We start from the raw sequence: 13308 nt of genomic DNA, 5'->3' as shown, positions 1-13308 counted from the left end.
ACAGGTGAAGCACAGGCATGATTTAACCTGACCTACACAACGACACGGGTGAAGCACAGGCATGATTTAACCTGACCTACAGAATGACACAGGTGAAGCACAGGCATGATTGAACCTGACCAACAGAATGACACAGGTGAAGCACAGTCATGATTTAACCTGACCTACAGAATGACACCGGTGAAGCACAGGCATGATTTGACTTGACATAGACAACGACACGGGTGAAGCACAGGCATGATTTAATCTGACCAACAGAATGACACAGGTGAAGCACAGGCAAGATTTAACACTGTCCCACAGAATGACAAAGGTGAAGCACAGGTATGATTTAACCTGACATACACAACAACACGGGTGAAGCACAGGCATGATTTAACCTGACCTACAGAATGACACAGGTGAAGCACAGGCATGATTTAACCTGACCTACAGAATGAAACAGGTGAAGCACAGGCATGATTTAACTTGACCCACAGAATGACACAGGTGAAGCACAGGCATGATTTAACCTGACCTACAGAATGACACCGGTGAAGCACAGGCATGATTGAACCTGACCAACAGAATGACACTGGGGAAGCACAGGCATGATTGAACCTGACCCACAGAAAGACACAGGTGAAGCACATACTTCTTCGGTGACACCTATTGGAAAACAGACATGGCAGAGTGGTCATAGATTTTCAGGTACATAATAAGATGAAAAGATTTATTTAGTATCATTTTTATTTCTTAAACATGCAATTCTGATCCTTAGCCTCCTCTCTACATTTGATCTTTAGTTGGTCTTTCTCTAAATCACATTTTTTTCTTTAAAAATTTGCACATACTTTCCTGAGGTATCATTTTTTTGAGCCAAAAGGAAATGGAGACAACATTTAGATATTGTCACAGAGAGGCAGACAAGACAATGTTGCAGATCGAAATAGGGGAGAGCGGGGTAAGTTGTCACACGGGTAAGTTGTCACACTGTTAATAACTCCAACACTAGAGGCTCTATCTCAAAAATCAAATAGCCACTTTATGTGACTTCTTCTTCTATAGTGAACTTCCTGTTCACATGTGGTCAAGATCACTGTAATCTGAGGTTAGCACAATTTTCTTATTTTTCTGCTTAAAAAGTAAAAAAAAATCACTTTACATTTTATGCAATACAACTTTGTTAGGTGTGAATGTTTAAAATGATTATTTTGCACAAAATAGAGGAGACCGTAAAGTGTCTTTTGATACTTTAGCTAAAGTGATATGATGAGCTAAACTTGAGATTTAGACAACATTAGCACACAAGTAAGTATGGGGCAAGTTGTCTCAATGACTTTGGGGCAAGTCGTCACATCTGACAACTTGCCCCTGTACAAACAAACACATCGAACATGCTCAGAAAACATGATATAGAAAAGAATAAGCCTCAATCTAGCAAAAAGCAGTTTCAAAAGAAAGGGAAGCAGAAATCTGGACCTATGAAAAACAAGGCAGCTAAAAGAAGAAAAATCATGCAAGAGTCATCATCAGATGATGAAGAGTGCTTCTGCCTCGTCTGTGTAGAGCCATTTTCAAAGAGTCGTCCAAAGGAGACCTGGGTAAAATGTGTAAAATGCAACAATTGGGCCCATGATGCTTGCACCTCAGGCCAGGCAATTTATGTGTGTCAGAATTGTGATTCTGGAGATGAGTCCTATTAGTCATACAGGGCATCTGTTTTGTTCAGAGGTTAAACATGTTAAGTTAAGCAAGTTATCTGCAGCGTTCCATTCAGTTATCTGGTTTTATGTGAAAGCCATAGAACATTTGAACCAAAGTTCAAAGTAAAGTGGGCTTGCCACTTAATTGAAATGTGCATTATTTGGATTGAAATAATTGTTTTTCCAGATTCTCCAGGCACGGATGTTTATATTTCCAGTTTGGTTTGAGTTTAAAAATTAAAATCAATATTCACAATTAAGTAGTTGTGTTCTTATTTTTAGATAATCTAGTGTGACAACTTACCCGCCCTAGTGTGACAACTTACCCTCCGATGGGGCAAATTGTCACAAGTGCACAGTCACTATTCAACAGTCTACAACTCTGTAATGAGATAAGATATAAAGATGTTATGAATACAACATATGTGCCCAAGACTTCCTTCTTTCATTTGGTATGAGATTTATACCATTTTGATGTATGGTGCTCAGTAAATGTTAGACAGTGTGAAAAGTGTGACAACATACCCCGCTCTCCCCTACAGCATAAAGTTTTATTAAGAATCCAAAAGGCACACAGACCATGAACAGGAACACTGACATAACAATAACTGACCAACAAACAATGAACAGGCAGGATATGACATGTGCATGACCAGAACCAATCACAGAACAGAAACAATGAATTATTATGACAACAAACAAGTAGAGAGTGGTGAATCAATGGTGACAAACAAAAGGACGGATCAACACGGTAGATTCTAATTATCTAATGCAAATTAATGATCATAGTTTACAGAAAAGCATTACACAAAATTATTTAAAATCTGTAAGGACTGTAAGGAGACTTTACAATTAAAAGAGAGAGCATTAATATGACTCAATCAGCAAATGTTAAAAATGAAGGTGATACAGTGTCATACAATGGAAAGTAAAAATATTTTAAATTGTTGGAAAAACTCTGAGCTTTAGATGTCACTTGTTCACATAAACCAGTATGTAAGCATGCATCTTTTATACTGATAGATCACACAGTTTGACAGCTGATTCTAAACAAACACCAAACCCAGGATAAAGTGGTTGAGTGAATGTGGTGTTGACTCTGTGGATGAGGGTCATTTTGTCAGAGACGCTGTAGAAAGACAAAATTCCTGCACTGTGATCCACATAAACTCCTATTCTACAAGAACTGGAGTTTACAGTGAGATCTGTCTTTATCTTATTGTGACAGATGGAGCATACGGAGGGAGAGCTGAAAAAACTCCAGGACTGATCATTTAATCCAAATGCGCACTCATCGCCTCTTCCCTTCCTGCTGATGCTCTTATAAGACACTGATATAAACACACCTTTACTCCCACTCCACTCGATCTCCCAGTAGCAGCGTCCACACAAACTCTCTTTACACAACACCTGACACCAATCATCAAATCTGTCTGGATGATCAGGATACTGCTGCTCTGTGTAAGTGTCAGTAGCCGCTCTGTTCTCCTCAGACAGACAGATACGTTTGTGTGCTGTGTTTGGATCCAGAGAGAACCGTCTGAAATCTGAGGAAAACAAATACATCATATTTTAATGTACACTAATTTATAATATTTGTTTCCATATTATAATGCTTCATTTATTTGTTAATTTACAGTTTTTTACAGATGCTAGGACACATTTCTCAATACTTAGGTCACTTTTGCAAAACTCTTCACACAGTGATCACAACAGAAGTCTATGTGGGCTAAACTGAGGATGAATTATCATTGCTTTGGCACAAAATGCATTCAATGACTACATCTCTCAAATTTCATGAATTCTTTTCTCACTCAGACACAACAAGTGCCAAACTCTTTTGCACATGCTTACATACTGTTTTCAAAACGGTTAAACTTATTTTTAAACAATAACATAATACAAAACTGAATAAGACAGCAATTTGCTACATTTCTACAGTAATATTTTAATAAAATATATTTTAAATCTTAAAAATAAATGCTATAAAAACAATTGGCCAAATGGAGAAGACCGAGTAGATTACCATTTTTTACAGACGCTAGGACAAATTTCTCAATACTTAGGTCACTTTTGCAAAACTCTTCACACAGTGATCACAACAGAAGTCTATGTGGGCTAAACTGAGGATTAATTATCATTGCTTTGGCACAAAATGCATTCAATGACTACATCTCTCAAATTTCATGAATCCTTTTCTCAATCAGACACAACAAGTGCCAAACTCTTTTGCACATGCTTACATACTGTTTTCAAAACTGTTAAACTTATTTTCAAACAATAACATAATACAAAACTGAATAAGGCAGCAATTTGCTACATTTCTACAGTAATATTTTAATGAAATATATTTTAAATCTTAAAAATAAATGCTATAAAAACAATTGGCCAAATGGAGAAGACCAAGTAGATTACCATTTTTTACAGATGCTAGGACACATTTCTCAATACTTAGGTCACTTTTGCAAAACTCTTCACACAGTGATCACAACAGAAGTCTATGTCGGCTAAACTGAGGATGAATTATCATTGCTTTGGCACAAAATGCATTCAATGACTACATCTCTCAAATTTCATGAATTATTTTCTCCCTCAGACACAACAACTGCCAAAACTCTTTATACATACAGGCCAATTTGCATATGCTTACATACTGTTTTCAAAACTGTTAAACTTATTTTTAAACAATAACATAACACAAAACTGAATAAGACAGCAATTTGCTACATTTCTACAGTAATATTTTAATGAAATATATTTTAAACTTAAAAAATAAATGCTATAAAAACAATTGGCCAAATGGAGAAGACCGAGTAGATTACCATTTTTTACAGATGCTAGGACACATTTCTCAATACTTAGGTCACTTTTGCAAAACTCTTCACACAGTGATCACAACAGAAGTCTATGTGGGCTAAACTGAGGATCAATTATCATTGCTTTGCCACAAAATGCATTCAATGACTACATCTCTCAAATTTCATGAATTCTTTTCTCACTCAGACACAACAACTGACAAAACTCTTTATACATACAGGCCAATTAGCACATGCTTACATACTGTTTTCAAAACTGTTAAACTTATTTTCAAACAATAACATAATACAAAACTGAATAAGGCAGCAATTTGCTACATTTCTACAGTAATATTTTAATGAAATACATTTTAAATCTTAAAAATAAATGCTATAAAAACAATACAATTGGCCAAATGGAGAAGACAAGAGTAGATTAGCATTACTATTGTATCTATATCAGTGTATGGTGTGTATACAAATTCTTGTATTTTAGAATTACTCTGCATAAACAACATAAAATATTAAAGAATTCATTCATTCCAGTAACATATGCAGTGAATTTTAAACAGAGATGTGTCCTTGTTATACACAAGAAAACATTGTATAATGCTACATGTTGTTTTTGCTCATTGTTTTGTGGGTGACAAAGTGTTAGTCGGCTGTCAACCTTTGCTAGTGTGTTAGTCGGCCGTTCAACCTTTGCTATTGTGCTGGAAGAATGAGTTGATTTAAGACCTGAATGAAATGTTTTGGTAGTTGTAGTGCATTTTGGATGTGAAATGAACTGCTTTGCCAAGCTGAAAGTTGGTTAGGAGAACTGTGTGAAGAGTTTTGCAAAAGTGACCTAAGTATTGAGAAATGTGTCCTAGCGTCTGTAAAAAACTGTAAAACAAAACTAAATGAGACAGCAATTTGCTACATTTCTACGGTAATATTTTATTGAAATATATTTTAAATCTAAAAAAATAAATGCTATAAAAACAATTGGCCAAATGGAGAAGACTGAGTAGATTACCATTTTTTACAGACGCTAGGACACATTTCTCAATACTTAGGTCACTTTTGCAAAACTCGTCTTCACACAGTGATCACAACAGAAGTCTATGTGGGCTAAACTGAGGATTAATTATCATTGCTTTGGCACAAAATGCATTTAATGACTACATCTCTCAAATTTCATTAATCCTTTTCTCACTCAGACACAACAACTGCAAAAACTCTTTATACATACAGGCCAATTTGCACATGCTTACATACTGTTTTCAAAACTGTTAAACTTATTTTCAAACAATAACATAATACAAAACTAAACAAAACAGCAATTTGCTACATTTCTACAGTAATATTTTAATGAAATACATTTTAAATCTTAAAAATAAATGCTATAAAAACAATACAATTGGCCAAATGGAGAAGACAAGAGTAGATTAGCATTACTATTGTATCTATATCAGTGTATGGTGTGTATACAAATTCTTGTATTTTGTAATTACTCTACATAAACAACATAAAATATTGAAGAATTCTGCATTATGTTTGATTCATTCCAGTAACATATATTGCAGTGAATTTTAAACAGAGATGTGTCCTTGTTATACACAAGAAAACATTGTATAATGCTAAATGTTGTTATTGTTTTTTAGGTCATTGTTTTGTGGGTGACAAAGTGTGTTTGTTGGCTGTCAACATTTGCTAGTGTGCTGGAAGAATGAGTTGATTTAAGACCTGAATGAAATGTTTTGGTAGTTGTAGTGCATTTTGGATGTGAAATGAACTGCTTTCCAAGCTGAAAGTTGGTTAGGAGAACTGTGTGAAGAGTTTTGCAAAAGTGACCTAAGTATTGAGAAATGTGTCCTAGCGTCTGTAAAAAACTGTAATACAAAACTAAATGAAACAGCAATTTGCTACATTTCTACGGTAATATTTTATTGAAATATATTTTAAATCTTAAAATGAAATGCTATAAAAACAATTGGACCAGCCACAGCTGTCCACAGCCAAGTACATTAGCATTACTATTGTATGTCTGATTCATTCCAGTAACATATATTGCAGTGAATTATAAACAGAGATGCGTCCTTGTTTTACACAAGAAAACATTGTATAATGCTACATGTTGTTAGTGTTTTTTTAGGTCATTGTTTTGTGGGTGACACAGTGTGTTTATCGGCTGTCAACCTTTGCTAGTGTTCTGGAATAATGAGTTGATTCGAGACCTGAATAATGTGTTTTGGTAGTTGTAGTGAATTTTGAATGTGAAATGAACTGCTTTGCCAAGCTGAAAGTTTGTTAGGAGAACTGTGTGAAGAGTTTTGCAAAAGTGACCTAAGTCTTGAGAAATGTGTCCTAGCGTCTGAAAAAACTGTAAAAGCTTTAAAATGTGGAAGCACAAAGTTCTGAATGACTCTGACCAGCGTAAAATAGTGTTGTCTATATGACTGGATCGGCCGATTATATTTGATTTCACATTTATTTTCTTGCATATAATTATATTTTCATGATAAATACTGGTTACACCAATTGACCGAAACCGGTTATACCACTTGACAATATTGCTTCTACAGCCAAAGGCCATTACTTGTTAAATAAATTAAAACTGAAAAGCATGACAGTCAACAAACTTCAGCATGTGGTTTGATTTTTTTTCAGCATTCATCGCAAATCATTTGTGTTAACAACACGGAAGACATTACTGGATAGGTTCAGTTTGTTTAATTTTTATTTTGATAAAAATGCCAGAGGAAGATCGAGCAGAAAGAGACTTTTGATTATTACAATAAAGATGCCGTTTTTCGTGATCCCATTTTACTTAGCGTGTAATGTTGCTGTATAAATGCAGAGGCGGACACTACTTAAGTATTTTTACTTTCTACACAAAAGTAAATTTTTAAGTATTTGTATTTTATTAGTGTTTTTCTATGGAAAACATATTCCAAAGCATATTATCATAATTTTTACTCCACTACATTTCATAATTTCAAGTTTTTGGTTTATATTTAATATTTAAGTATATTAAACATCTTGTTTTCTTTTACTTTTATCCAAGAAAAGTAAAAGTACATAATTTTTGATTATTTTGAATTTTTTGGCAGTGTAAATGAACCAAAAATCAACGGACGCATTTTCCGTGTTTTCCGTAATCTGTGTGAAAAGGGCTTTAGTGTCATCAGGGGTCCTTCTCTGTATTTCATTTCCTTTTACATTATCTTCTTGCACAATATTAACAAAATGGCTCCTTGAATAGTGGTTACACCACCTAGACACTTTAGGAAATTGATGTTTATATTAAATCGCTTTATATTAATGTAAAATTATGCCAAACTAGCTGATATGAGGGTTTATTAAGAAGTTCACCTTTTTTAAACAAGATAATTTTTTTGGTATCACATTTTACGGTTACACCACATGGACATTTTTGCAATCATCCACCGATTATTTTCTGAAATGGCCTCAAAAAAAGAAAAAAAATGCTAGTAATTTACACCATTATTTGGAAATTTTAAAACCCTTTTAAATATAATTAAAGGCACACTTCACCCATTTGCATTAGGCTTTGTATAGTTAGAACCCCAGTCATGTTTTTGAATGGCCGTGCATCATTTCCTCAGTTTCCGCTGAGACAGGAGAAATACAGGTTTAAGTGTTGCACTTCCTTCTTTCAATGATGTAAAAATCATCATTTTGCATCACTGAAAGAAGGAAGTACAATATCTTGGTTGATGGGGTAAGACTACAAACACCCCTTTTCTCTGTCAAATAGCCACCAAATTCGAAATGTATGTTACATTTCGACTACAAATATGACATACTTTTAATAAAGATTAATGTTTCTATGGGTGAAATGCTCCTTGAAATCAAATGACGCAATAAATGAGTGCCACGTCATTGACTCATATACATGTACAGTATATGTATTGTCTCAGATTAACAAGGTTGTAAACTTTGTTGAATTTAAGATGTCTTACATTGTATTAGCTCTGCTCTGGACTTGGGTCCATTGATGGGAATAATTTCAATGTCTGTAACTAAGAAAAAAGTATTAAAAATTAATTATACTCATTTTAATCTGCTCTAGATGTTACTAGAAAAATGTATTTATACTGTGGATGTTTCTTTACCTTTATCAGATATTTCTTCTTTACAGAAATTCTCCATCTTTTCTTTAAGTTTAGTGACAGATTTCCTCACATCATCAAAAGAGAGAAGAGAACTGAAAATTATGTTTTCTGAAGATGCATGCGGTGAAGAGACAGACTGAAAACTCTGCATGAACACAACACAATGACAAAAACTTTATTTCTTCACACCACAGACGTACAATACACAACAATCAGAAGTGTCTATTTTTTATAGGGGTCCCTTCAGTTTCTACAGCTTTGTTTTAAATCAAGTAGTAACTGTTGCAAAAAAAACCTACCTATGAAATAGTGTTATGAACTTTTTGTTGGTCCTTACTACACCTTCAGTTCTGAATTATATTGCTTTTACAAAGTTTGGTGTTTTTGACCATATATATATTTGTGAATATGTATTTACTTAAATTCACCATGAAACAGAAGTAGCAATTGTCTTGTTTTCCCCGTGCTGACGTTTATCCGAGGACAATGAGACAAACAGACCTAGTTCCGGTAAATGTGAAAGTCGGCACACCTCTGATCTACTGGCCGTCCTTCAACGTGATGCCCAGCTGATGCCTGACCAACGATCACCGTCAGAACCAGCTTAATCTCCGCTTAATCTCCTTATCCGTTTATATGTATATATATATATATATATATATATATATATATATATATATATATATATATATATATCTCCCAAGGGTTTTTCCCTCCTTTTTTTATTTCCTCGGCTAAAAGCCCGGATTTTTTTCTCCTAGGGGGTTTTTTAACCCGGGGAGGCAGCCTTCTTGGGCTAAGTAAATGAGATGCTGCTGTTGCTAATATTAGCTGTATCTGGTGTGCTGTAGGAGGACTCGTGGCTTGGTACATTCCTTCAGATTAACGCCATGTTGAAGCAAATGTTTCATCATATTAGATGTATTTCCCTTACACGAATTGAAGAGTTTGGTTCCAAAACTAAAATAAATTTCAATAAAAACGTGTTTTCTATACCAAGAAAGTGACAAGATGAAAACACTATTTAATATGGTAATATTAAACCTTGATGATGTATGCGGTCGAGCAACGCGACTTCCGGAGAACGCACCCGAAAACATGTTCAAGACGTGTCCGGCGAAACTGGCACGAATGGCCACCCTAATTGACATCATGGCTCACAGAAATGACAGTGAAATTTTGAATATTATGTATTATACTCCCATCTACTTTTAAAAACAAAGTTTTAACGCGTGTGTATGTGTTTACTGGAACCTAAAGTGTAATCTCATTGTTACGATGTAAATAGTCCTCAGATTGTAGGCTATGTTATATTTTATTACAAGACGTTCATGCGAAATCTGATGTAAACAACAAACTATATATCTATATTTCACAGATTATACGCATTTGTGGACAAAAATGGTCATTGGATGTATTTTATTGAATGCGGTTTTCATGGATTATTCACACATCTGAAACAGACTGGATTTGATTCGCGATCATTATATCAACACAAAGGTAAGAAGTCACGTTTATATTCTGCATGTTGGCATCTGGACCTTTGTCACAAAATACTACATTTATCATGCTAGAGCATCTGTATCTCAAAACAGAGACCATACACTGATGCTAAACCCGTAAGTTTTACCTTTTAAAGGTGTATGTAGACACTAGGCTATAACGTTAGATATTGTTAGCAGCGTTAAAAAACTGACGTCATCCCACCCACGAATTGGTGCACGTCGAGGGGGTGAACTTGTGTGTGTGTTTTAGCAGTCATTTGCGATTGAGAACGACGAGGTGGCTAACCGCTATGCTAGTTAGTTTGCACCATGGTTTCTCCTGTTCTTTTCGAAAGTTAAAAGAAATATTTAACTGCTTCATTTTACAATTCTACATGAACTACGTAATAGTGTTATGCCAAACTAAAAGGGTTTTGCAAACAAACCAAGACCGGGCCTTACCGACCCGGCTTTTCCGACGAGCCTAACGTTCCCCCAAGTCTCTATCACTTTCCCAAGATACAGTGGACCTCTCATTAGCTACTAGCAGTTAGCATGCTGTCCACAAGCAGTATACATCACCCCGCAGAGTCTTAATTTCTGTAATTTGCGAAAATAATGCGTTTGAAATGAAAATGTTTTATAACGGGAATATGTTAGTGTTGTCCAGGGCAAAACTAGTGTATTGTTGAGACTGCTACATCACAATTTACTCTCGAATCATTTGTGTCATGAGTTTCTTCTCCTGGAATGTACTTATTAGTGATACTTTTTTGCTTGATTTGTCTGTTTGCAATACATAAACCGTTAGTAATAATATAATATATATATATATATATATATATATATTATCCTTTGGGGCGTGGCCAAAGGAGCAGCAACTCATAAATATGTAATGACCACCTCAAAACGGCACAATCTGAAATGCACTGAAACAAAGGCTACTAGAGATGGTTAAGAATCTTTTCCTGCAAGCTATTTCGAGCAAACAACTTTTGAAACATGCTTTATGGAACTCATACACCTATTTAACTTGTGAAAAAAACATAAGATGGGCACTTTAAACATATTTTCATGATATGTCCCCTTTAAGATGTATTTATTGTAATGTATGTTGTAGTGTACAGTGTTGAGTTACCTGAAGGAAACAGATGTGATCTTTTGTTTGTGAAAGTTTTTCCATCTCATCATTTCTCCTTCTCAGATCATCAATCTCCTGCTGCAGTTTCTTCAGTAGTTCTTCAGCTCGACTCACTGCAGTCTTTTCCTGATCTCTGATCAGTTGTATCACATCAGATTGTCTTCTCTCAATGGATCGGATCAGTTCAGTAAAGGTCCTGTCACTGTCCTCCACTGCTGTCTGTGCAGAGATCTGTTAACACACATAGAGAGAAACATTTTTATTAGACTGAAACTCAAACACTTCTTCCAGTATTTATGTTTCTCTATTGATCAAAACTCACTGTGTAAATCGTCACAGTCTCTCTTAGATCCTGAAGCTCCTTCTCTTTCTCCTTGATTATCTGCTGGAGGTTGCTCTGGTTGTCCTCCATTAGTCTCTGTTCAGCAGATTAATAACAGATAACTTATTCAGTGTGGGAAGATCAATGAACCAAAGAGCAGTTTTAAAAAATATAATAACCTCTAAGGTAATTTCTAAATAACAATATTTTGTTCATACCTGTTTCTCAGTTCTCTCTGCTGCAGCTGATACAGTATCGTGGTTTTTATGTTCATCCATCAAACACAGCAAACAAATACATTGCTGATCAGTGCGACAGTAAACCTCGAGGAGTTTATCATGTTGAGAGCAGATCATCTCCTGAAGTCCTCCTGTGACATCAATCACTTTGTGTCGCTTTCCTGTGTGAAAAGCTTCATGTTGTTCAAAGTGAGTTTGACAGTAAGATTCAAGACACACCAGACAGGACTTGATAGCTTTGCATTTTCTTCCAGTACAGACGTCACACTCCACATCTTCAGGTCCGGCATAACTGGGAGCAGACCGATCAATCTGAAGTCTCCTCAGTTCCTCCACCATATTAGCAAGCATCACATTCTTCCCTAAATCAGGTCTTGTAGTGAAGGTCTGTCTGCACTGAGGGCAGCTATAACCTCGTCTATAATCATCCTGATTCCAGCAGTTTGTAATACAACTCATACAGTAACTGTGTCCACAGGGAATGGTCACTGGATCCGTCAGTAGATCCAGACAGATTGAACAGCTGAACTGATCCTGAACCCATGAAATATTCGCTTCTGCCATTTTACTGACTGACTGCAGTTTCTGTTTCTCTATTAAACTTAAAATGTTTCCTGGTCCTGTGTTTGAGTAGTGTTTACAAGGTGCTTTAGTGCTCGTTCATAGTCCACTAGGTGTCAGACTCACAAGTGGAACAGTTCATCTTATATTTTATGGTTTACTCTTGAGCAAGGCATGAACGTTTTTATGACGTCTTTTTATGACGTCCTTTTTATGACGTCTTCCTATATTTATATCCAGGGACCTCTTTAAAGTTTTAAAGTTTAAAAATTTGGACACACTTGACAATAATGTTAAAAATCTTAAAAATCATTTAATCTGATGATGCATTGAAATTACATTTGTAGACAAAAATATAGCTGTGCCAAACAGATTACTTTCTGTTATTAAAAAACTACAATTTTGTTTTACAATATTATTTTTTAAATAGATGATTTACACTGAATATTGAAGAAAAAGCAGCCAATAAGAGCCCGGATTAAATGTTAAGTCCTTCAATATTCTTAAAAATTCATTTTAAAGTGAAGCTTCAAAAAGCTGCTTTATAAAATGGCACAAGTATGGTTTTGCAATATCTAGGCAAAGGGTGACTGCACTTCAGATAATAAAATATAACAGAGTTTTGATTTATTTTGGATGCTTTTAATTACCAACATAATTCCCACAGTTGCATTTGTGTTATGGCATAGTTTGGACGAGTTTATTATTATTCTGTTATCTGGAAAAAATATAAATAAAGTTTGAGTGTGTCAAAACTTTTGGCCTGTACTGTGTATATATATATATATATATATATATATATATATATATATATATATATATATATATATATATAATATAATACAACAGTTCTTTCTGGTTCATCTCTGAATGGAAAAACTGCAGGCACACACGGACACACACAACCGCGCTGTTTTGAATCACTCTCCGTGTTATTATTCCATCAAAGATCAGCGCTCT

At 35.0% G+C, this 13308-nt stretch overlaps 1 protein-coding gene across 1 annotated transcript; it reads right to left on the bottom strand.

The window, feature by feature from the left end:
• Positions 1-2228: 2228 nt before the first annotated feature.
• LOC129427971 (tripartite motif-containing protein 16-like) lies at positions 2229-12451 on the bottom strand. Its single transcript, XM_055184824.2, has 6 exons — positions 11767-12451; positions 11549-11644; positions 11224-11457; positions 8602-8746; positions 8449-8508; positions 2229-3232 (listed from the first exon to the last, which is right to left on the bottom strand). Exons 1-6 carry the CDS (start codon positions 12349-12351, stop codon positions 2697-2699), a joined length of 1656 nt encoding a protein of 551 aa, XP_055040799.2. The 5' UTR covers positions 12352-12451; the 3' UTR covers positions 2229-2696.
• Positions 12452-13308: the final 857 nt, after the last annotated feature.

This window comes from Misgurnus anguillicaudatus, chromosome 21 (assembly GCF_027580225.2).
Source record: "Misgurnus anguillicaudatus chromosome 21, ASM2758022v2, whole genome shotgun sequence".
NCBI lineage: Eukaryota > Metazoa > Chordata > Actinopteri > Cypriniformes > Cobitidae > Misgurnus > Misgurnus anguillicaudatus.
The sequence above is the reverse complement of the archived record's forward strand: the minus strand, read 5'-3'. Positions and strand labels throughout refer to the sequence as shown.